Below are 26319 nucleotides of genomic sequence, written 5' to 3'. Positions count from 1 at the left end.
ATTTCCTTTGCCTAAGAAGATTTTTCAGAAAACATATGACTAAGAGCATTGTCAGAGAATTTACTGCCTGTGTTTTCTTGTAGGAGTTCTATGGTTTCAGGTCTTATATTTAAGTCTTTAATTCATTATGAGTTTATTCTTGTATATGGTGTTCATTATTATTCATCTAAGGAGTCTTTATAGACATTTTCTTCCTAAATACCTATCCCTCGTGAAATTTTACTGCCACAGATATTACTGTATATTTTTTATGCACTGCATGCTTTATACATAAAAAGAATAAGTTGATCATCCCACCTCATAATACATGGCCTAGACTAATTCAGGACCACCCCTGGAGCTGTGGAAGGGGTCAGCTTTCCTTAAAGCACATGTCCATTTGAGGGAGGGGATGGCTACAGAGCAAAAATGTGAGTTCTGATAGGTTGGAGAAAGTAGTAGAAATAAGTGGATTCTGGGTAGGCAAGCAACAGTGGCCACCATTCAAGCTGAGAGATAGAACAGAGAATTTGTTATGTACGGGTAAGTGGTAAAATCAATTCAGATCAGGATTTCTGACTTCAACTGCAATGCTCTATCCACTAGAAATTTTCTGTCCATTTTTAGTTTGCCTTGGAGGTAACTTTAAAAATGGAATCTTGGGCATTAGAGTGGGACAGCCATGTGTCAAATAGTGATTCCATACTTACTGGTTGTGTGAACAAGTCATTTGAGCTCTATGAACTTTCCATTCATCTTTAAAAGAGAGATTATAATTTAATACCGGGCTCTTAGAGAATTAAACAAGCTGAACATATAAAGCAACAAGAATAATGCCTGTATAAATATTAGTTCCTTTCCATTATTATTTTCATTTTTTTTCTGAAAAATATTAAGTGAAGGCTTAGGAATCCATGGTCCAAAAATGCATTATTACTAGGATTTGCAAAAATATTAATTTAAAATTCATCTTCTATTCCTTTTCAAAAGTTATTTTTTACAGAATGAATACCGTAGTTAGCATACTTTAAGAAATGTCACATCCACAAACCTCAAGTATAGTGACAAGTATAGTGACCTCTACACTGTTAGCTCTGTAAACTGAAGGAAGAGTATGTTTTACATGTTATGTGATATGTGCCTGTTGCAGAAAAGCTGAATGCTAATTGTAAAGAAAATTTATAAATTGCTTTCAGTTATGTCATTATGACGTTCTGATCTGTTATTTATGAAAATTAAAAGATATTTATGAATGTTCATCTGTTCTTTATTTTCTAGGACAAATCTATTAGCACTAGTTTACCTGTCCTAGATTTAATAGATGCCATTGCACCAAATGCAGTTCGTCCAGAAATGGTCAAGAGAGAAGACTTCTCTGATGAGGACAAGCTGAACAATGCTAAGTAAGGCTTTATTGTTTATATTAGAATATAGTGGCTCTTTAATTTCTTAAATCATTACAGGTAAGGTTACTATATCTTTAAAATTCATAATTTTAAGTACAACTTGTATGGAGAATATTATTTAAAGACACAAATTTAACCTTTTTGTAAAGTTAAATCTTATCAAAATATTTCATTCTTTTGTTAACATATATTAAGTGAAAACACAGTAGATAACAAATACCTAGATATTTTTCTTGTCTTTTCAAGATATGCCATTTCAGTTGCTCGAAAGATCGGTGCCCGGATATATGCCTTACCTGATGACCTCGTAGAAGTGAAACCAAAGATGGTTATGACGGTGTTTGCATGCTTAATGGGAAAAGGACTGAACAGAATAAAATAAACATTTAATATGATTTTCTGCCACATTAAACACATTGAATGCCTCACAGTTTACAGAATTCTGAAATGCAGTGGCTATAAAACCAGAGATTATTTGTATGCTCAAAATAGTTGTATAATTCATTAATGATTTCAATATATTGTTCACACTAGTTAGAATTTGTTGACCTTTTCAGATAACACAATTAATTTACTAGTAGATACTGATAATGTGTTCATCAAGCTGATAATTCATGATTAAATTATTTTCATTTCCTGAAAGTCTTATTAAAACAAGATTAATTCATTTTTTTCCATAGTTCAAAAAAGATCAATATAAAAATTTTCTGCAGGTTCTGCCGTGAAATGTGTTTTGATTTGTGTGTGTGTTAATTTTGATTATAAATGTATTCAAAGTCATAATCCAGTTTAATCCTTTTGTTTTTTTCCTCCAACTATGTGACGTGGTCTAAAACTTTAACTTTTCTGTAAATTTCTATATTGTCTAAAAATTTTAAGTGACAAGTATTGTTCCATTAACTTCCTATATTTTTTTTTTTATATAGGAAAACTAAATCCTAAATAAACCCTAAAGTTCATTCTCTTATATAAGAAGCCAGAGCTTTTCACTTAAAACTTAATTTTAACTGCACTGATACTTTACAAATGCTCGTTTGGTAATACACCTTTAACTATAACAGGCAGCATATATATATTGGTAGGATGTTATTAGAGAAATATATATGTGTGTATATATATTTTACACCTAAATTACCCACGTTTTCTTAAATGGTATGTATAATTGGTCAGTCAGCCAACCATTAAGTATTTATTGTACCCCCTACTGTGTGTACTTTTCATTTTGTAGATATCTGGTACATGAAAATTTCTTTTAGAAATATTCATTTTGGATGTGCATATAGTTATATTTTCACTGACTTCTAAATACTTATAGCCAAATATTAGCTAGAGGATCTCAAAACACATTGACACTATAATGTTAGCTTCACATTAAAGATGCTAATTTTGATCTATACTGAAGCCCTAAATAATTAAGAACATGCCTACTGAATATGCTTAGTAGAAAGTAACACAGAACTAATATTCAACATAGAGTATTTTTACATGTTTTATCCACAGCCTCCTACAAGTTGGCAATGTTTGGTTAATACTTGTGTTATCTGGGAATAGCTAAGCCTGAGACCTATTTTTGTCTGAATTTTTAGCAGTAGACCGATTCTTCTGCTAACAGTTGAATTCAGAAATCTATTTCCTCCATTTTCCAGTTACTGCCAGGGAGCAATACTGCTGTACAACAAAACTGTTGTCACTTTGTCAGTGTGAATGAGTAGTCTGACTTTTCTGCCATGTATATTTGATTAAATATACATGTTGGTAAGAATGAGACTGCTCATGTGTTTAGAACAGAATTTTTTAACTGAAATCATCAATAGGTAGAACTATGAAATATATTCTTCTACAAGAGATTTCCTTTCCTTTTATATTTTGAAGATTGTCTTCTTACATGAGATTATGTTCTTGCTCTTCTGTGAGATTATTTAAATCATGTTTCCTCTTTTGATTTTTTCCACCATTATATTTACTAAGTTATCGGATTTACATGAAATTTAGCACTTTAGAGTGGATTTTTTTCTCACAAAGTATATTTAATAAAAATTCTATGTATGTACAAATGTGTCAGTATTTATTTCATTTAAAGAAAAGTATACAACCTTGAAAATTATTATAAGCTTATTTTCCAGAAAAAGAAAGTAAAATAGTAAAATTAAATTCCTAATTAATAATTAATAAAACTAATTCCTAAACTAATTATTAAAACAAAATTTTTTTATTATTTTTTGGGAAGTGAAGGTGGTTCTATGGTCTTTTAACATGAAGAATTTTAGTAAAGGCCAACTGCATGATTACTACAAATTTAGTTTGTGCTAAAATAATTGGAGTAAATCGATTAATTTGATAACATAGATTTGACTATTATGATCCAGGTATGACACCAGACACTAGAGATTCAGCCAAGAAAGATATAGACAGTTTCCTGACCTCATAAATCTTATATCCTAGTAGATAGAGACAGACGATAAACACATGAAAATTTTAGATAGTGATAAATACAGCAGGAGAAATAAAACAAGGTAATGTGGTAGAGATTGACTTGGGAACTGGGGTGAAGATTTTAAGATGGTCAGGCAAGGTCTCTCTAAGAATGTGATATTTGGACTGAGATATGAATGATAAAGAGGAGCTAGGTAACAAGGGTTCAGCAGAGGAAATAAGTAAAAAAACTCTGAGGCAGGAAGAGTCTAGTAGGCATTTTAGGAAAAGAAATAGGCAAATGTGGCCTAAGAATAGTGAGGGAGATGTAGAGAGAATCTATTCTACTTAAAGGACTAGATCTTAACCTGGATTTTCTCTCCAACTGGAGTTATGGTGGCTCTTCTCTTTTGTATCTGTGGTTTGGTGAGTTGTTTTGCGTAATGTGCTGCTTCTGAATCTTGCGTACCATTGCTCATCATAACTTTATCACTGGTCTCCATATTATAGCTGCAAAATAGATAATGTAGGGTATTAAAATAGCCCCACTTTATGCTAGATAAAAATTACCAGAGAGACAAGAGAGAATACTCTGCATCTGAGATGATTCAAAAAGACATCTAAGGAACAGGTTGCACTTGCAACACTGACTTACTTTGAAGGAAGAAGAGCCCTCTAATTAATACTTTGGAATGCCTTTTAGGATTATCTACCAAAGTAGGTTGGAATTCTACTGAACCCAAGAAATTAATCCAGCCCCTGTGGAAGTACTATGGATAATCAATCACCTAAACACAGAAGCTTGAATAGACTTTAAAGTGGTATCTATAATTCTGAGCCATCTGAATTTTTACCCTCACATGCTCTAGAACTTTTCAATGGGTCATGGTTAGAGTGGTTCTGCTACTGAGTAAAAATTTTACTGTACTACAAAGAGTGTATAAGCACACACATAAACCCAAATATGTACCACTGTGTTCACTGGTCACAAATTTACAATGAGCAATTTTGACATTCCACCAAATATACAAACTATAATTCACATTACAGAATGGGCAAGATTTATGATCTACTAGAGATAAAAAAAAAAAAAAAGCTAAAGTGATTCAATAGATAACTATTTTGAGGTAAACAGGAAAATGTTTACAAAGGTAGGCAACGTGTCTAGTAAGTTCTCTTAGAGAATACCTAAAGAAGATGTCGAATATCAAGAAAGGTATATTTGGGAAATGTGGGAATAGGTGTTGTCAGGGACAGGGATGGGACAAATTAACCTGAACAGGATATACTTCCCTCAAATATAAAATACTTTCAAGTAAATGTATGTATTGCTTTAAAAATCCAAAGCTTTGAGGGCACAATTTTGATTTTTTATGGTTGGTTGGAGGAAGCAGTAAGAATTATTCAAGAGACATAATTCCCAGGTTCCCGCCCCCCCCCCACACTCCATATTTTAGAGGTACAAGAATATGCTTTAAATAGAAGCTTGATTTAAAAAATAAATTATTCAACGAAGTAGCACTTACTGTGCTTCAGTTAGGCTTTTGCCTAAATAGCACTCGTCTTAAAAATCAGATTTAGAAATGTTAAGATGAACAAGAAACCACGGGAAGGACTATGATGTAGAGTAGGTCCTAAAAATGTGCTTATCCAGTGGTTACATGTCCTGCATTACATGCGAGTAAATATATGACAACAAGAACGTTATGACAATTTTATATCACAAACGAGTTGTTAAAAAAAAAAAGTCTTTAGAAATTAGGGTAGCTAGTGCAACACAAGCACACAAACACGCCTGGAGGCGTGGCGAGGGCCCTCTCTGCTTTAGGCAGAGAACGCAGTAACATGATAGAATTTGACAACTCCACAAGAGGAGTCAAGAAACCCGTTAGGGGCTCAATTAACCATACCGCTGCATATTTACTTCTGTGCAGCGGGAGATGGAGAGGAAATTACCTCAAGCCCGCAATCTGGGTGTGGAGTCAGCGCACTGGAATGCTCGCCCCTCCTCAGCAGCTGGAATCCTTCCAGGCGGCGGCCGGCTCCCTAGAGCAGGGGACCGGGCGCTCGAAATCCCCGCCTCCCCAACTGGCCCGGCCCACCTTCAAGCCGGTCACCGCAGCAGGTCCCGCCCTGGTGTCGTCGCTCTCGTGGAGCAGCAGATGACGTGAAGATTCGCTAGCATCTCTTCGGGCGGCAGCTCGGCCGCAGTTCCCACGGCCCGGGAGCCCGACGTGCGCAGAATCGCCTCTCGGAGCTCCTCAGCCACCGAGCTGTCGTCTTCCTCCTGGGCCGGGCCGCCCCCTGCGCGGCCCCTGTGGCTCCTGGCACGGCCCCGCGCTCGGCTGCCGCCCTGGCGCGCGCCACTCTGTCGTCCCCGGACGAGCGCGGACCGGCTCGGCCCGGGCGCAGGCGGCTGGGGAGGGGGCGCTGGCCCCGGGGCCGCGCATGCGCCGCCACCAATCTGGGGCTGTCAGTGGAGGGCGAGTGCTGGCTCCCAGGGGAGGCAGCGCCCTTTGGGGCCAACGGGCCGCGCGCTGAGGCAGCCGTGGGGACGACTCATCCCTTTTCCAGCCCTGCTTCGGGGCTGGGGTCGGGGTCGGGGCTGGTGGGGGCGCCGCCCCCGTCTCCTGGCCTGCCCCCTTCATGGGGCGCGATGATGGCGGCCCTGTACCCGAGCAGCTACCTCTCGGGCGCCTCCTCCTCCTCCCTACCTTCTTCCCCATCCTCTTCGTCGCCGAACAAGGTGATGGCGCTAAAGGATGTGCGGGAGGTGAAGGAGGAGAACACCCTGAATGAGAAGCTTTTCTTGCTGGCGTGCGACAAGGGTGAGAGCTAGGCCCCTTTCTCCGCTTCTGGACGCCCCTGCCCTCCACACCCTTTATCCTCTCCTTAACCTGGACTTGTGCCACTCCCTCTTCCTCACGCGCGGAGTGTCTCTTCCCACCACAGCCGCTTCCTTTTCGGGGTTGCACGGCTCCGCCTCTGCACTTTGAGTGCGGAGCTGGCTTGCGGGACCAGTCGGGGTGCCACCCTCTAAGCGCGGCACTTGGGGCCATGGCTCTGGCCGCCGTCTCACTCCGATGTTTAGGTAGCGTCCTATGGTTTTAGTCCCACTTACGCTACTGACCACTTGAATGACCTGGTCTCCGTCTTGGGGTTTCAGTTCTTTCTTTTTGGAAGCCCAAAGGGTTTGTCCAGTTTCGGACCTACCAGTAAGAAAATTACATGATCTTGTTTAAGGTTCCTCGTGTTTATGGGCTCTCACCTGTTTTTTCTTATCCTCCTTCTTTAAAATCTTACTTGTATTACTGTATTTAGATTCAGCCACCCAGTGCCTTTGTGTTCAGTGACCGTTGAGTGGGATTAGGTATGTCATTATCTCAGATGGAGATAAAGACAGGACTGAAGAAATTCTGCGTTAGTCCCAGACTTTCTCCGAGTTTACAGAACAACTTTAACTTTGTTCGTGCTTTCTATTGGAGAGAAAGGCTTGTCGCTCCTGAGCCCTCTTTGGGAAATAAAAGTAGTGCGAAATGATTACTGGGCAAAATTGTGGAATATGATGTTTTTCTTAAAAATAAAACAACTAGAGATCCATCGCTTTTATGGCCTTAATAAAGTCTCTTCACTTAAGCATGCTTTCTATTGTTGCATATAATTAAAAGACTGGGAAATCGATTGCCCTAAGACTGCTTTTATTTCCTATGTATAAAAAAGTGCTGAAAATGTTCTTTTTCTAAATTTATTCAGCTTACCTTTGTTGACCTTAGAAATAAGTTATTTTTACCAGCAAAAATGGGTTTATTTGGGAACAGCAAGCATTGTAATTCGGGACAGGTAAGCTGTAGCAAAAGGCATAGGCAAGCCCAACAAAGGAGAGGAAAGCTATTTTATGGAGAAAAAGAAAGTTATGAGAGGTTTTGAACAAATGTTCACTGGAGAAAATCAAGAGTTTCAGCATATGAAGGTTTCAAATTGGCTGAGTTGCTGGAGTCGTTGATATCTTGTAGGAGATACAGTGTACACCTTTTATGTTGGGGCCTGCCATTGGTGGCTCTATCCTGATGATTTTTCTGTTGGAATCTGTAATTGACCAAAAATTGTAATTTGACCTCTCCTGATACTGCATGTGAGCACCCCTTTCAGGTCTCCTGACACCATTTCAAATGAAGTTTACCTTTATTAATTTTCACACCTTAAAATGGCCATGCTCACTTAAGAAAACTCTATTTAGAATCATGCCGACTTCCAGAACATAAACCCAAAGGGCAACTTACATTGTGAAAAGATTAGCTACAAAGGATTTTTTGTTTGTATGTGCGAGTGTTTTCAATAAATGACAGCCTTTTAAAACTCTCTTACCGCTTTTGAAATAGGATTTTATTTACACACACTTTTGAAAACACATTGACATATGAAGTCCACCTGTGTTTGCTGTCAGCCACTTTTATGTTCTTATGTAAAAGTACTAAATTATATTATGAAAGCATTCGTTAGTCTCGGAAATGTAAAGAAAAATAGAATATATATCTATAACCTCACAAAAATCATTGTCTGTGGGTTATGTAAAATATTTAGTATTACCGGAGTGGATTGTGTGAGTTCTTTTCCCTCAAAAATTCTCTAAGAGAGGAGGGGAAAAGATTGTGTTGTACCAGAATGAGTAAATGGCTGTTGTGTCTAGCCCGGCTGACTGAGCTATGGTTATTTTAAAGAAAACAAAGTATGTCAAGAAGTGGAATTTAATATTCCTGTCTAACTGAGGATAAAGGAATGCCATAATGGAATATGATTGGAATGAGTACTTGTATGGTGGGTATATTTAGGATTATTGCATGACATATCTCAAGCAAAAGAGAGTTTTAATATATGACAGTTTTGCAGCCTATCCAGTAGTGCTGCTTGAAATAGCAGTGGTATTGTCTGTCAGTTTCCTATTTTGTAACATTAAGATCCTTGAAGAGATTTGGCTTTTGGGGTGGGTGGAAAGTAAATATGCATATTTTTTTTCTTCCATATAAATTGAAACATTTTTTAATGAGACATTAAATAGATTTTTTCTGTTTCAGGTATGTTAAAATGAGATCTTTGGGTTAGATTTGGAAAAATGACATTACATGGAAAAAATAAATATGAGTTATAGCAGTTTTTTTTCATGTTTGTATTCACTAATATTGTTAAACCTTTTTTTTAAGAGTCAAAAGGAAAGTTTATTAGAAAAGGGAAGAAAACGAAGACAAGTGAAAGCAAAGACAAAAAGTCAAGACAAGAAAAAAAAAGCCTTTTTAGTATTATCCAAAACAAATCTAAAAAATGAAAAGTTTCCTGAATAGCTATAACTTCCACTATTACATTAGAGCTTTCATCGAACCAAATGAAAATTATTTATTAAAACAGCTATTTGGGGTAGAGTGCATATGCTTTTAATAGATGATTTCATTTAATCCTCACAACCTCATGAGCCATTTCTGTTATTCCCGCTTTACAAATGAGGAAAATGAGGCTTAGCAAAATTTAAAAATTACTTCGCCCAAGGTTACATTAGATAGGAAGTAGTAGAACTAGGATCTATCTTGAGCCTGCACTTTAAGCACTATTTTATATTGACCTAGTTTTGGTTGAATGAATGAAAAATCGTTTGCATTAGAAAAGACATCCATATTTGGACTTACTAGTTGGTGATTAAACTTGCTCTCTATGAATGTTTTATAACCTTGATTTCTGTGGTTTTACTCTTATTTATCCAATAAAAGTAAAAAAACTTTAACAGCACCAGAGCAGATCTACCCTACTCTAGAACACTTCTTTTTTTCATCCTTTTCATTTAGCAGTCTTACTCTCCATGCACAAAATGTTCAAAATATACTACACTTAGGGAGAATTCCTAAAGCAAAAATTGTGGGGATGAGGTGGTTATGTGTATGTTAGTGGATGGGTGAGCCCTTAAAAGGTGTGTACAGATTAAAGAGTAAAGAAAAAAACTAGGAAAGAACAATTTTATAGTTTTATAGTTTATGTAGCTGACTTTTATGTAAATGAGTTCAATAGGTCTAGATAAGTGCTGATCCAGGTAGTGGCCACTTAATAGTGGCTGTTATTGATTTTGAAAATGGGTCAGAATTATCTCATATTCAACATTGGTTCCTTTCTTTGTATAAAGTTTAGAAGAAAATGTGACTTGAAGGTTCCTGTGCCAGTAATATATAGTTAATCTGGACTCCTCCCCAAGTAAAATTCCCAGAAAGTATATTCATAGTCTTTTTAGACATCGAATGCAGCAATTCAGAGGTGAGTTTAAATGAAACAAGAGCTTGCTATGTTGTTTTATGAAATATTAAGCAGTAATTCTTACCACCAACGTCTTTTTCTTCTCTCATTGAAAGTTAGTGTGTAATGAGCCACTTTTATTTGTGGAAGCCTATGATACTTCGAACTCGCTGGCTGGAGAAAGGGTTAATATGTTTATTTAGGAAGCACCTAAACTAAACATAGTTCATGTTAATTCACCTGTTTTAAAGTAACCATTGAGTAGATGGTAACTTTTATTATAGATTCTCGAGCTAAACCTATGTAAACCCCTTAATTTGCTGATAATCAGTAATTAGTTCTTGTGTAGAAGAAAGAAATGATAAAAGGATTCCGTTCAGGATTCAGTCCCTGCCAAATCCCCATGAAGAGCATTTTCAGGAAATTTGATTTGCAATTAATGAGTCAGGAGGCCCTTCTTGAAATCTCAACATGAGGGCAGGGGACAGATGGAGAGAGCTGAATTTCATCTTTATCCTTGGGCTCATCTAGTCTAGAGTCTGTGTCACTTTGTGACATGATTTAATGCATTATGTGGTAGGGTGCTTTGATGCCTGAATTCTTACATAAACTTTGCATATCTGTGGGCTAAGCATACTATTTTAAAGTGGGCAACATTTCTGGGAGAAGTAATATTAAGCTGCTGTTTTAATAACACCTTAATATATTTATGGGACTTTTTTCTTTTTAGCTATTTGAGAAGAGATTTTGAAGTTGGAAGGGGTGAGAGAGGATGGTAGTGGGAAGAAAAAGTTCAGAGTACTTGGTAGTTTATATTGACTACGTCTTGGGTCCTAGGAAGTTTTATGTTGACAAGGGACACTTAATGTAATGAAGTATGTGCTGTAAGGGAAGAAAACTTTGCAGAAAAGAGAGATATGGAGAGTACTGTAGACAAAATCTTACAAATATTTTACAAATTGTTATTATGCGTAGCATTTAAGTATTTTGTGCAGGAGAGCTCTTCAAATCACCAGTGCTGCCATGGTGTATCATTCATTGCTATTTTAACAAAAAAATACTTGAATCACTAAAATATTGATGGATGGTTTATAACAGATTAATCATTGAGCAGCTAGCTACTTCACTATACTGTAATACTGGCATTTCTTTGTAGTGTTTCCACAGGTTTTCTTTATTTCATTTTTAATTTGCTGCTCTTTTCTGTAAGTCATCATCTCAATAGATTTATCAAGTTCTTAATTGTATTAAGACTCTGGAAAGATGCTTTATCAAGGAATAACTGACCACATCCCCATCCTTTAGATGCTCTCCTATGTTCTTGTCAGGAGCAATAAGGGGGGAAAAGTATGTTTGTACCTAATTTGTCTGAAGAGAAGAAACTAATGCTCAATTTAACTTCAATGGCCTATTTGTGACTTGGAAAATGAGATATTCTTAGTACTCAGTCTTTTATCTGGGCAATTTAAAAAAATGTAACCCAAACCTCTTTACCCTGTATATTATAGATTTGGGGAATGGTGTTGAAAGATTAAATTTTATTGCATTGAGATCATTGCCATCTAAGAATAATTCCTCTTCTTCCCTGCTGCCAGTGCTATAAATAACTTCTTCATAATTGACTTCATCAAATTTAATGATACCCAAGAAGTTTAAGATCTAAGATTAGTAGTTTAACTATATGTAATGAGCAGCTCAAAAACTGTCACTAAGAGGTGATAAGTAGTGATTTTTAAGAGCCTAACTGAATTAATTATCAGGACTAAAAGAATTGCAGTACCATATCAATATAGTTATGAGATTCAGTGGAATTTCTTTGGATGCCATACTTTGTGACATAAAAAGTGGTGATCAGCACTGTTATTAAAACTTATGTTAATTAAAAAAAATAACTCATGTTTATTTTCTGGTCATATTTGTTGCTCCATCACTAATTCTTTTATATTTTTTAGCTTAGTTTATATTGATCAATAGTGTACTTTTTCAGTTCTGTGAATATATATAATTTAAATCTATGTGAGATTAAATTTAAGTAAATTCTTTATGAAACTGTTACTACATATCTGCTATAAAGTTTTATACAACTTGCAACATCACTGAATTAGATCTCAAGTCATATATCCGACTCTAATTATAAAATAAACATTGCTTCTAATTATATTCTAGTAGATTCAAGAATATGCTGTTGATTTTTAATTTATTAACTAATTTACTTAAATATATCAGCATTACTTTCTATGCTATGAGTCTGTTTTCTACAGCAGTGTGAATCTTTGCTCTTTTGCCAGATAATATCATTATAATAGTAATGTAATAGTAATAGTAATTAATAGTCTTCATTAATAGTAATAGTAATTAATAGTCTTCATTAACAGTCACAAATGACCAAGAAATTATGAAATTATGGTAATAATTATCTTTTTTCAAAAATAGTCAAAGTACTATGGACAGTTTCTGAGGATCTTTAATTTTGAAGGTTTCATTCACAGCAATATGATTACAGATACATTGGGGCCTATGATAAATATTGGGTTTCGCACATTTGGTAAAACTACATTTTAAATCATTTTCACTGTAAAAGCCTTGCATGTAACTTTTTTCTTTTTAGAATTTGGTACAAACTAATTTGATGTTTGCTGTAGAGTTAACTTTTTAATCAGTATTGTCACTATTTATATTTCTAGATCCAGCAATTGAATTTGATCAAGTCTTTGTATTTTTTTACTTCTTTATTCTTTTTTCCTCTTACTAATAAAATCTTCTGCTTTAAGTGTCTTTAGTAATAGTTCAATTAGAATGTTGTGGTTACCACATTCAAAAACTGTTGTAGAAGCTTTATAGATTTTTTTTTTGACAGATAAATTCTTCCATACTTCACACTAAACTGGAAATTTGGTTACTATAAAATTAAACATTAATGCACTCATTTTAGTGATGTTGAAATTTACCATCATATGCCAGAAAATAAAACAAGATGCCAATGAAGAAAAAATGGAATCATCTGTTCTTAATTGATATTGTAGCATTTCTCCACTGTATTTCTCAAGGGTTTATCACAATTGGGAAGAGTAAATTTGTTGCTAAGGTTCCATGATATTACCCTGATATTTTATATACTATTTTATTTTTTAAAATTGTTGATTAAGATTCACTACATTGATTTTATGACTGCTAAAGGGTTGCAGCCTGCAGTTTGGAAAACACTGTTCTCGAAAGATCATGGTTGGTGAGTGGGAGAATGGAACAAGGTAAATTCAGTATGGTAGCAAGGCCCAGGTCCCATAATGCTTAGTAAGCCACAGTAAAGATTTTGGCATTTAAGTGTGATGGAAAATCTTGAGGATTATAAGATTGATATGATTTGAGTTTTAAAAAGATCACTCTGGCTGCCAGTACAGAGTGGATTAAAGGGATTGGGCTAGAACAGTGGTGGGCAAACTATGACCCACAGGCCAAATCCACAAATCGCCTGTTTTTGCAAGGTCTGTAGGCTAAGAATAGTTTTGACATTTCAAATGGTTGGAAATAAATAAAAAGAACATTTTATAACGTGAAAATTCTATGAAATGCAGTACTCATAAATAAAGTTCTATTGGAACACATTAGAGCTCATTTGTGTACATAGAGTCTATGATCACTTTTGTGCTGCAAAGGGCAGAGTTGAGTACATGTGACAGATATTATGTCCTGAAAAGCCTAAAACATTTACTCTGTGGCCCTTTACAGAAAAACTTTATTGACCCCTGTACTAGATTGTAGGCAGCTATATCAGTAAGAAAGCTATTGCAGAGCCCAGGAGAGAGGTGGTGGTAGCTTGGACTGCCGGTACCAGTATGCATGGATACAAGAGGATGAGTATGAGAGAGAATTTTGGAGAGCAGACTGTGAAGACTTGCTGTTGAATTGGTATACTGGAAAGATTTCTTGAAAAAAAATTATTTCTTCTTCATTGAATAAACAACAGCCATCTAGCCAAAAAAGTAAACAGATTATGTTGAATTTCCTTCTATATGTTATATTTTAAAAACAAAAGATATGTTACTCTTAAAAGCAATTTAAATATAAAATGGACAACGTGTATTCATCTGACATAAGGCATTTTTTCAGATTTTTTATTTTTATTTTTATTTTTAATTTTTATTGGGGTAACATTGGTTAATACAATTATAAAATTTTCAGGTGTGCATTATCATTTGACATCTGTATATTCTATAGTGTGTTTACCACCCAAAGTCCAGTTTCCTTCAGCTACCTTTACTCACTTCACCTTCCCCCTAAACCCTATATTTGACCCCTTTTACCTTGTCTCCCTCCTCCTTCATCCACCACCCCACTAGTAACCACTAGTCTATACTCCTCTGGTAACCACTAGCCTATTGTCCGTGTCCATGATTCTCTGTTTGTCATGCTCATTTGTTGCTTTTAGGTTTATATCTCACATATAAATGATATCATGTGATTTCAACTTTTTCTTTCTGGCTTATTTCACTTAGCATGATTATCTCGAGGTCTATCCAGGTTGTCACAAATGGCAGTATTTCATCTCTTCTTATGGCTGAATAATATATATGTACCACAGATTCTTTAGTCAGTCATCTATCGTAGGACACTTTGGTTGCTTCCATGTCCTGGCCACCATGAATAATGCTGCTGTGAACATCAGTGTGCAAATATTTTTTTGGATATGGGTTTTCAAGTCTTTGGGGTAAATACCCAGGAGAGGGATTGCTGGCTCATATGGTAGACCAATTCTTAGTTTTTTGAGGAACCTCCACACTGTTTTCCATAGCGGCTGTACCAATTTTCAGTCCCACCAGCAGTGTATGAGGGTTCCTTTTCTCTGCATCCTCTCCAACATTTGTTTTATTACTTGTCCTATTAATTATGGCTATTCTAACAGGTGCGAGATGGTATCGCATTGTGGTTTTGATTTGCATTTCCCTAATAGCTAGCAATGTTGACTATCTTCTCATATATTTGTATGTCCTCTAGGGAGAAGTGTCTGTTCAGGTCCTCCACCCATATTTTGATTGGATCATTTATTTTTTTGTTGTTATTGAGTCATATGAGTTCTTTGTATATTTTGGATATTATATATCAAAGGTGTTGCTTGCAAATATGTTTTCCCATTCGGATGGTTCTCTCTTTACCTTGTTGATGATTTCTTTTGCTGAGCAGAAGCTTTTTAGTTTGATGTAGCCCCATTCATTTATTTTAGCTTTTACTTGCCTTGTTTTTGAGGTTAAATTTATAAAATCCTCTTTAAGGATTTTAAGGTCCTTGACTTTAGTTCCTATGTTTTCTTCTATGCATTTTATTGTTTCAGGTCTTATATTCAGGTCCTTAATTCATTTTGAGTTAATTTTGGTGTGTGGTGATAGACAACAGGCTACTTTCAATCTTTTGCAGGTGGTTTTTCAGTCATCCCAGCACCATTTATTGAAGAGGCTTTCCATTCTCCACTGTATGTTTTTGGCTTCTGCGTTGAAAATTATTGGCCCGTATAAATATGGGTTTATTTCTGGACTCTCGATTCTGTTCCACTAGTTGTGTGTGTGTTTTGCTGTCAATACTATGCTGTTTTGATTACTGTCACTTTGTAGTATAATTTGAAGTTGGGCAATGTGATGCCCCCATCCTCATTCTGTTTTCTCAGGATGGCTTTGGCTTTGTGCTTCCATACAAATCTGATGATTTTGTGTTCTATTTCTTTAAAAAATGCCAATGGGATTTTGGTGGGGATTGCATTAAATCTGCATAATGCTTTAGGTAATCTGGTTATTTTAATTATGTTGATTCTTCTAATCCAAGAACATGGAATATCTTTCCATTTCTTTCTATCTTCTTCAATTCCTTTTAATAAGGTCTTATAGTTTTCATTATATAGGCCCTTCACATGTTTCATTAGATTCATCCCTAGGTATTTGATTCTTTGTGTTGCAATCGCAAAAGGAATTATTTTTTACACTTCTTTTTCTGACGCTTCATTACTAAAGTATAGGAATGCTATGGATTTTTGAACATTGATTTTGTATCCAGAGACTTTACTGTATTTGCTTATTGTTTCTAGTAGTGTCTTTGTACAGTCTTTAGGGTTTTCTATATAGAAAATCGTGTCATCTGCAAATAGTGACAGTTTGACTTCTTCATTTCCTATTTGCATGCCTTTTATACCATTTTCTTGTCTGATTGCACTTGCTAGGACCTCCAATGTTATATTGAATCACAGTGGCAATAGTGGACAGCCTTGCTTTGTTCCTGACCTTAAAGGGAAGGTTTGTAGTTTTTCAGTAGAAAGTGTAATGTTGGCTGAGAGCTTGTAATAGATGGTCTTTATTATGTTAAGGTACTTTCCTTCTATACCGATTTTGTTAAGTGTTTTGATCATAAACAATGCTGTATCTTGTCAAAGGCTTTTACTGCATCTATTGATCTGATCATATGATTCTTTTTTTATAATTTGTTTATGTGGTGTATCACATTAATTGATTTGCGTATGTCGAACCATCTCTGCCCCTGGGATGAAGCCCACTTGATCATGGTGTGTAATCTTTTTAATATGTTGCTATATTCAGTTCGCTAGTATCTTATTGAGGATTTTCGCATCTGTGTTCATCAGAGATACTGATCTGTGTGTTACCTTTACCATGTTTTGGTATCAGAGTAATATTGGCCTCATAAACTGAGGTGGGAAGTATTGTCTCCTCTTCAATTATCTGGAAGAGTTTGAGGAGAATACGAATTAAATCTTCTTTGAATGTTTGGTAGAATTCACTGGTGAAGCCATCTGTTCCTGGACTTTTACTTTTTGGCAGGTTTTTGATGATTGTTTCAATTTTCATACTGCTGAACGGTCTATTTAGATTTTCCAGATCTTAATTCAGTCTAGAAAGATTGTATTTTTCTAAGTACTGGTCCATTTCTTCTAGGTTATTAAATTTGGTGTTATATACTTTTTCATAGTATTCTTGTATGATCCTTTGTACTTCTGCGATGTCTGTTGTAATTTCCCCTCTTTCATCTCTGATTTTGTTTATTTGTGTCCTTTCTCTTTTTTCTTTAGTAAGTCTAGCCAGGGATTTGTCAATTTTATTAACCTCGAAGAACCAGCTCTCTGTTGCATTAATTTTTTCTATTTTTTTTTTGTTTGTTTGTTTTCAATTTCATTTATTTCTGCTCTAATTTTTATTATTTCTTTCCTTCTGCTGATTTTAGGCTTCATTTGTTCTTCCTTTTCTAATTTTTTAAGATGAAGCATTAGGTTGTTTATTTGGGCTCGTTCTTGTTTTTGGAGGTAGACCTGTAATGATATGAACTTTCCTCTTATGACCACTTTTGCTGTGTCCTAAAAGTTTTGATATATTGTGCTATCATCATTCATTTCTATGTCTCTTGATCTCTCTTTTTATTTCTTCTCTGACCCAGTTATTCTTCCGTAGCATGTTGTTCAATCTCCATATATTTGTGTTTGTTTTTGATTTCTTTCTGCAGTTTATCTCTAGTTTCAAAACATTATGATCAGAGAATCTGGTTGGTATGATTTCAACCCTCTTATATTTGTTGAGGCTATCTCTGTATCCCAGTATGTGGTCGATTCTTGAGAATGTTTCGTGTGCACTAGAGAAGAATGTACAAACAGCTGTTTTGGGATGGAAGGCTCTTTAAATGTCAATTATGTCCACTTGGTCTAATGTGTCTTTTAAGGATGTTATTTCCTTATTGATTTTCTGTTTGGATAATCTGTCCATATCCGACAGTGGGGTATTTAGGTTCCCTCCTACAATAGTATTTTGGTCTGTTTCTCCCTTTATTTCTGTTAGTAATTGCCCTCTATATTTTGGGGCTCCCTGATTGGGAGCATAGATATTAAGTGTTATTTCTTCTTTGTGCATGATTCCCTTTATCATTATGAAGTGTCCCTCAATATTTTTCTTTACCTTTTTTTTAAGTCTATTTCGTCATATTAGTACCACTGCTCCCACTTTTCTCTGAATGCCATTTGCTTGAAATATCATTTTCCACTCTTTCACTCTGCATCTGTATTTGTCTTTGGAGCTGAGATGTGTCTCCTGGAGGCAGCATATGGTTGGGTTTTGTTTTTTGATCCAATCTGCAACTCTGTGCCTTTTGATTGGTGAGTTCAATCCATTTACATTTAGAGTGATTATCGAAATATGAGATCTTATAGCCATTTTACCTTTTGCTTTCTGGTAGCTCAGTGTTTCCATTGCTTCCTTCCTTGTCCTTGTGCTTCTGGTTTTTTTTGTTTGTTTGTTTTGGTTGGCTTTTGCGGGTTTTCCCTCTGATCCTTCTTGTTTTATGTTATATACAACTGTTCTGAATCTTTGGCATCTGGTTACCATACGCCAAATATAATGATAGTTATATAAAAGACAGTTGTATATATACAGTCCATTTTCTTCTTCATGTGCCTTATCTCCATTTTCATTTGCAAATTTGGATATGTGAATCTTCCCCTTTTCAGTCATTGTTATGTCAGTTTGTTCCTATGTATGCTGAACGTTCATTACTATCTTGTTAAAACAATTCTCTTCTTGTTATTTAAGCTTATAATGCCCTGTTCTTAGTAAGGGTTGTACTCCTCTGCTTCTATTTGCCTGATAGTCACTTTACTCCTGATTATTTCTTTTTCTTTTTGTCATTTTGTTTTAGGTGAACTGACCCCTTTCAGTATTTCCTGTAGTGCAGGCCTTGTAGTGGAGAATTCCCTCAATTTTTGTATGTCTGGAAGTCTTAATTTCTCCTTCATATCTAAGGAGAGCTTAGCTAGATGCATTATTCTAGGCAGGAAGTTCCTTTCACTTAATAGTTTAAATATTTGATACTATTTAAGGTTCACATTGAGAAGTCCGAGGATAATCTAATGGGTTTACCTTTATAAGTTACCATTTTTTTCTGCCTTGAAAATTCTGTCTTTGTCCATTGATTTTTGATAATTTTAATACAATGTGTCTAGGTGAAGGCCTGTTGGGTTGAGGTAATTGGGTGTTCTGTTGACTTTTTGAATTCCAGGCTCCAGTTCATTCCTTAGATTTGGGAAAATCTCATCCACTATTTGTCTGAAAATGCTTTCTAATCTCTGTTCCTTTTTCTCGCCTTCGATAATGCCCATTATTCTTATGTTTCCTCTCCTGATGGTATCAGCTAGTTCTTGAATTTCTTTTTCATTCCTTGGGTTCTCTCTTCTTCCTTCTGATTTATTTCTAGATTTCTGTCTTCGATATCACCAATCCTTTCCTCCATTTGGTCGACTCTCATTTCCCAAGCTTGCTATTTCATTTTTCATCTCTTGCAGTGTGTTCTTCTTCTCCAGAAGTTCTGTTTGGTCCCTTTTGAGGTTTCAGTCTCCTTGCTCTGCTCATCCATTTGTTTTTTCAATTCCTGAAATTGTTCATACGATTCGTTTTGGATCTCATTGAGTTTTTTCCGAAGTAACATCCTGATTTCTCTGTCATTTAAGTCACATATTTCTATGTCTGTAAGCTTATTTTCTGGAGATTTTTCTCTTTCTTTCTGAGATGCCTTGTATCCTTGGTTGTTCATGGTGTTTAATGGACTATTTCTCCACCTGGGCATTAATGGAAATGTATTCTGCTGTTTTTCCAGAAAGAAGATTTATTATATAAAGGTCTCTCTTTAGCCTTGTGCAAAGAAGGCACTTTTCTTTTGGTTTCCAGTAGGTGACGTGTAAGCCTCTCGGATCCCTGCTTTATATAAAGTCTTAATAACACTTTTTAAATTTCCTTGTAGATCTTTAATCACGCTCACTATCCTCAGTTTCAGTCCCTGTCAGTGTCAGCAACAGTCTTGGCAGCGTTTGCTCAGATTCCCCTGGGGCTCTGCAGAGATCATTTTTGGAGGGTATAGGGGGAGGGACCCTCTGGGTTGTGGGTTGGGGGCTGCAGCTCAGCTCCAGTTTTGCAACTGTGGCCAGTAAAAATCAACTTGTTCCTCTGTAGTCCCGTTCTGCTTCTCTGCTTTCTGCCCTGATAACTGGGCCCTGCAGTTTTCCCAGGCAGGGCTGTTCAGGGAACTCACCACAGGAACTCAACGCTCCTTCTCCCCTCCCCCTCCTCTTGCAGGGAACTCTGGCAGATGCTAGAGGCAGCTTCTTTATTACTCCTGGTCCACCACCTGACACCTGGGGTTCTGACCTGTGGTAGGCCTTATAAGCAGATCCCACACTCAGACATGCTGGTGTGTAGTTTGGGTGTTTTTTGTTGAGTTTTAGGTGTTCAACTTGTTTTTGTTTCAAGGGGAGAAATCTGGGGATGTCTCTCACTCTGCCATATTTCCAAAGATCCCAGATTTAGTTTTTAAAAAGTTGACAAGATGACTCTGACAACTTTAACAACTTGGTAACTGGAGCCCCACCAAGATTTACTTGTCTCCATTTCCATTCTCTCTTCCAGCCACCTCATAAGAACGCATTTTGAATTGTAGTCCTTGCTCTCTAACTAACTTCTTACTAGATATTTTAAATTTCCTAATCTCTTTTTACATATACACTCATCTTAAATATTAAGACTGTTCTGGGATTTTTGAATACAGTCCATTGTTTTAAATGGCTTGCAAATATAAACTTTGGTGGAATGCTTAGAAACCAGTCTAAGTTTCCTATAGGTCCTGTGTCTGTAACATGTAATTTTTATTTGCATGAGTGTGTCAGCTTTGGCAATGTGAAACTTTTTATTATTTTTAGGGGCGAAAATTATTTATTATCTTCTGATTTTTAAGGTTTTTTTCCTTGTATAGGCCCCTGATTGTAATGGAAATAGTCTTTGAAACCTTAAGGCTGGAATATCTGACATTTGCAATACGATTACTTTTTAAACAGCAGTCTAAAGTTTTAAAACGTGTAGCAGTTGTTTTTGTCCATCTGCTGTACCTAAAATTTGGAAAATTTTATAATAATTATATGTATATAGTTCTTTATACTTTTCTATCTATAGTAATATGGCTGACTAGATCATCTGAAAATCCTTCTGCTGCAAATCACCTAGAAATGCTAGCTAAAATATAGCAAGCATCCTTTTAAATGAACAACTGAGCTTTCATGAAAGTAAGAGAAACACTCAGGATCCAAAAATGGAGAAAAGACTAAAAAGCAGAGGAGGGTGTAAGCTGACATTTTGGCTGCTCTATGCATGGGGATGACAGTTATTGGTTTGGACATTGTCGGGATTTGAATTTTAATGCTCATATGAAAATGGGTTACAGGCCTGCGTCTCTATAAAGTGAGGAATTGGAACAACATCCGTGCATGAAACCAGTATCTTTAAAGGACCTACCTTTAGCAAATGGTTAGATAAGGAAAAGAAACTGTCTACTAGCACAAGGAGACTATGAAGAAGCTTGTAAATAAGACTCCCCTAAGAATTTACAACTATGGTTCTGCCTCATGTTGGCTTGGGGTTTAAATAAATATGACGTACTTGGTCTGGGAAAGCCTAAACTTAGAAAGAAATATAAAAAGGATTCATAGGACAGCAAAACCTCTGAGTTACTGGAAGAAGCAAACACAAAACATCCTTGGTGGGACAAGCTTTCAAACTAGGCTACCAGGATCCCTACAAGTAAGTATGAAGTTGAGTTTATAATACGCATTAAAAAAATTCAGAAGATAGTTATCCATTAATACAAGTCAACAGGTCACAACAAATAGGATTAAATCCCTAAGACCTTCAGGTAATTGTTATATAGAGACCATAAAATAAGTATGTTTAAAAATGACTAAAAGTTAAGGAAATGAAAACATGAAAAAGTAAATCAGAAGATTTGAAAAGGAATCCAGTAAAACTTGCAGAATTAAAAAAGCCATTAAATTTTTTAAAAAATCAATGAATGGGTTAATCAGAAATAGTTGAAGGAGGAATAAGTGATTAGAAGAGAGATCTGAAGAAATTATCCAGAATGCAAGAAAGAGAAGAAAATAATAAATCTTTGGAGACATAAAAATTGGATTGAGATAATCCAACATAATATCTAGTAGGAGTTCTAATAGAAAAAATAATATGGGGATGCAGCAATATTTGAAGAGATAATGGCTGAAAATATTACAAAATTTATGAAGGGCAGATTTTAGATTCAGAAAGCCTAATGAGTCTCAAGCAGGATAAATTAAAAATTAATCCTCACTTAGACACATGGTATCAAAGAAAATATAGCAGTTCTTATGGATAGTATTCTGCTACTAAGATATTGAAATAAATTCACCTGAAATAAGATTTTAAATGTTATTTTCCAGTAATAGTGATAAATTTTCACTGGTCTATTTGTGGGTTCACTCTTGGTTCAACTTGTGACTAAGAGCTTCACTTTGTGAAGGATTTGAAAGGTTTTTGCCATGGAGTATTAGTGTCTGAACATTAATTAGTAGTGCTATTATTTCTTTTTGTGACTAATTTTCTTCTTGAGGTAGCTGAGGAAATATGCCATCAATAAAATTACCATTCACCTTATTACAAAATGTGCGGGGACTAAAGTCATTGGCAAAAAATAACAGCAATTTTATTTGAAATTTAAACAAAAATCTGTTACCTTTCTTAGTCCAGTTTTAGAATTTACTCTTTACGTATCATGAAATTATTCATTTCTTTTTCCTTCTGGTTTCTACTCTGTACTTTTTCTGCTTCTTATTCATAGGTATCTAAGGAACAAATATATTTGCAAGTCACTTAAAATGGTTTATTCATATTATGTTTTAAAAGTAAAATGAAATATAACAAACAAAACCGACTTTTCTTTCTTTGTTTAGTTTATTAGCATTTTTTTTATTCCCCTTATTACTTCACCAGCTGGCAGCAGACAAATATACTGGGCCCTCCGTGAAAATGATTACCTCCTTGATTATTCTCATTTTACTCAATGGGTCGACTGTTTTGATGTGGGCTAGAGTTAGGCAGAAGGAAATCCGCATGCTCCTGACAGGTCAAAATTTTACTTTGAAATATTCTGATTTTATCCTCAACCAACGTTATTTCTAGTCCTGCCTTAGAGTGTGAATTGACCGTTCCCTGGTCATTTAATCTCAACAGCTTCATTTATGGGATAGAGCGTGTGTGTGTTGGGTGAGTGGGGAGGAGAGAAAAGGAATTTCAGGCATTCTTTTCTCAAACATATACACATTCATGCTCTCTTTCCTCTTCATAATATCTTCCACTTATTACTAGATCTCATTTTTAACTATTATGATACTCAAGTAAATATATATGTATTTGAGGTGTAAAACTTAAATATTTTAAGCTTCTAATTTTTCTAGCTTTCAGTTTGTGCTCTTGGACATTCTTTATTGCTTTAAATATCTTCTAAAAGTTTCTCTCCTATAATCATTCAGTTATGAATTTTAAACTAACAACTTTTATTTCAAACCGCACATTAAAATTTTTTCTACTTTTATGTTTGCAGCTGATGTACATACTATCAGGATACAAGTTTTCAGCAAGAAAATGTTCACATTTTCTTTGCACATTTCCATATACAAAAATGAGTTTAGGTTTTTTAATTGTTTAAATCAACAGGCTAAGTTTTTTATAGTTAATGTCATGAATATTAAATTATGTTTGTATATTGTTATTTAGGTGACTATTATATGGTTAAAAAGATTTTGGAGGAAAACAGTTCAGGTGACTTGAACATAAATTGCGTAGATGTGCTTGGGAGAAATGCTGTTACCATAACTATTGAAAACGAAAACTTGGATATACTGCAGCTTCTTTTGGACTACGGTTGTCAGGTACAAGGCTAGATAATTTTATCCAGAAGTACTGTTAGATATGCCATGTTTTCTTCTTTCTAGTTTCCTCTCTCCCTCCCTCCTTCCCTATCTCTTTTCTTTTATTTCTTCCTTCTTTTCTTGCTCTTTCTTCTCTCTTTTACTTTTTATTTGGTTTTAAGACATGAAAAGTTTTAAAAACAAACCAAAAGCCTTTTTTTTAAAGTATAATATTTTGACTTGATTTATTTTTTTCCTCCCCTTTCACTTTTCCTCCCTTGTATGTTTTATAATATCTGACAGAGGTAAATTATCATGACTTATTAAAGATGAGTTTGTTTTTGTTATACTATTATGATATTACATGTGTATAATATTATATATCTAAAAATATACAAGTGTTCTGGAAGCGTTAGGGGAACAGGTTTTTCTGTGACCCATATAATTTACAAGCCTAAGAACAGAATGCTCCTGACTCACAAAGCAATTTTCAGTTTGACTCTGATTTTCTCTTAAGTTTTATTAAATTTTCCTTTTTGCCTCAAACTTAATGTTTGCTTGTAATGAAAGGTGAATGAATTTTTTTTTAAATTGGAAAATATTGACCTTTCATAACTTCATCAGTTTAAGTAGAAAAGCAGGCATGCAAGTCTTGAAATAATTCAGTCAAGAGATTCTGAAGGAAATTTACTATTTTCCTTTTTAGTTTGCCTTTGATTGGACTTAGCACATGAATGCTGGCTCTTTTTTTCTTTCAAACAGTATGATTGTTTGCTCTGTTGTAGCTTTAACTTAATGAGATTTTTTTTGAGTGTCTTCAGAAAGCACTTAAAATGTTTTAAAAATATAAGTAGGTTAGTTCTATGTACATTTCTATTATATATATGTATTACAACATATGGTACTGTCTCTACATATACATATTTAGAGTAGACTAAGAAATTGCTTTCCAGCAATTTCAGTTGCTCAAAACACCAATGAGACCCAGAAAGTAAGTAAAAAATACCTTTGAGCAGCCAGAGAAGATGACGTGAAGTTTCCCGTTTATGAACTTTAGTGAGAGGCATACTTCTGGACCCCTCCTTCAAAGACTATTTTTTTCTCATTTTAGATTCCACTTTAGCAAACTTACTTAGTTTTCTAATCCATAGAGAATTAGAGGGGCAACAGCAGGGGCATGAGGGCTGTAGTGGAACCAAATGAGGCACAGTACCTCTGACTAATAAAGAAATCAACAGCATTACATATCTGATAATCTCTGAGAGAACTGTATTTTAGAATGGTAATTAATGTTTATAATAATGGTCCAGACTTAGGAAAAATTAAATTATATTCAGTGCCTATTGTTTTAGAGGAAAGAAGTATATATATATATATACATATATATATATATATATACTTCTAAAACCAGAAACTTCCATCAAAATAGTTTAAATTTCATAGTTAAACACTTAAAGGCATAAGCTTCAGTTTCCTAGAAACTAAAATTATAAAGGAAGTCTTGGAAGATTCTGGATAAAAGAGGTATTATAGTACAATAATTATTTTTGTCTTTTTATACATACGATTCTATGTATATAATAATTCTGCAATATACATGATTCTTTCACATACCTGATCACATTCGAGCATCACAGCCAGCCTATAGAGATGTTACGTTTTATAAAACTGAGAAAAACTCAGAAAACTGAGGCTCATAGACTTTAATGAATTGCCCAAAGTTCTAAAATAAGCGCAAATTTAAGATTTGAACCTGATCTTCTGACTGCAAATCCCATGCTCTTTCCAGTTCACTGCTTTCTGTCTCAGGTTACCTTTATCTCATCTATTAATCAACAGATGTCCAAGGTCTTCCATTAGGTGTGATTGTGGAATGAATAAACATGAGTTCTGTGCTAAAGGATATTCAAACGAATTGGACAATGAAAGTACATACAAATTTCAAATCAATTAAAAAATACAAAAGTGTATTTGATAAGTGCTGAATGGTAATAATACTTGACCCTTGTATATTGCTTTGAATGTTTTTATGTATTTTATCTTGTGTTATACTAGTAGTTCTCAACTGGATGATTTTGCCCTTTAGGGGACATTTGGCAATGTCTGGAGACATATTTGGTTTCACAGCTGCGGGTTGGGTTACTACTGGCATCTGGTGAGTAGATGCTACAGATGCTGCCCAATATCCTACAGTGCCCAGGATAGCTCCCAACAACAAAGAATTATCTGGCCTAAAATGTCAGCAGTGCCACTATTGAGAAACCCTGTGTTACACTTGAACTTTTGTGGTTTACAATAAATGTTTTTGGAAACATAGAAAAGAGAAGATCACGGTGGATTGGAGCTATCAAGAAAGGTTTCATGGAAGAGTGTCAGTTGAGCTTTGAATTTTTAATAAATGCTAATGTGTAGATAGTACTACTACTATGTGCCAGAAACCTTAACTATATTCTACTTCCTTAATCCTCACAATAGCCCTATGAGATGCTATTATTACCCCTATTTTACAGAGGAGGA

At 35.2% G+C, this 26319-nt stretch overlaps 2 protein-coding genes and 1 long non-coding RNA gene across 10 annotated transcripts in view; 2 read left to right on the top strand and 1 right to left on the bottom strand.

Annotated features, from left to right (window-relative positions):
- The window catches only part of PLS1 (plastin 1), a 105474-nt gene extending 102039 nt beyond the window's left edge, over nucleotides 1-3435 (top strand). For all 4 annotated transcript variants that reach the window (XM_023533168.1, XM_011364450.2, XM_023533169.1 and 1 more), the window contains exons 15-16: nucleotides 1258-1382; nucleotides 1632-3435. In XM_023533168.1, coding sequence (XP_023388936.1) covers nucleotides 1258-1382; nucleotides 1632-1767 — 261 coding nt within the window. In that variant the 3' untranslated portion in view covers nucleotides 1768-3435. The remainder of the gene's footprint in view (nucleotides 1-1257; nucleotides 1383-1631) is intronic.
- Nucleotides 3436-3578: 143 nt separating this feature from the next.
- LOC111742577 lies at nucleotides 3579-6076 on the bottom strand. The gene is made up of 2 exons (XR_002781379.1): nucleotides 5754-6076; nucleotides 3579-4307 (listed from the first exon to the last, which is right to left on the bottom strand). It is a non-coding gene; the product is annotated as an uncharacterized LOC111742577 (long non-coding RNA).
- The window catches only part of TRPC1 (transient receptor potential cation channel subfamily C member 1), a 90265-nt gene continuing 69926 nt past the window's right edge, over nucleotides 5981-26319 (top strand). For 2 of the 5 annotated variants that reach the window (XM_011364447.2, XM_023533159.1), the window contains exons 1-2: nucleotides 5981-6625; nucleotides 23669-23823. In XM_011364447.2, the coding sequence (XP_011362749.1) occupies nucleotides 6454-6625; nucleotides 23669-23823 (327 nt within the window). In that variant the 5' untranslated portion in view covers nucleotides 5981-6453. Of the gene's footprint in view, nucleotides 6626-6649; nucleotides 7289-9868; nucleotides 10089-23668; nucleotides 23824-26319 lie in introns of those variants that run through there. The other 3 variants (XM_023533161.1, XM_023533160.1, XM_023533162.1) reach the window with 3 other exon arrangements.

Source organism: Pteropus vampyrus, unplaced genomic scaffold (assembly GCF_000151845.1).
Source record: "Pteropus vampyrus isolate Shadow unplaced genomic scaffold, Pvam_2.0 Scaffold97, whole genome shotgun sequence".
Lineage (NCBI taxonomy): Eukaryota > Metazoa > Chordata > Mammalia > Chiroptera > Pteropodidae > Pteropus > Pteropus vampyrus.
Note: the sequence above shows the minus strand (reverse complement) of the source record. Positions and strands in the feature narration are given on the sequence as shown.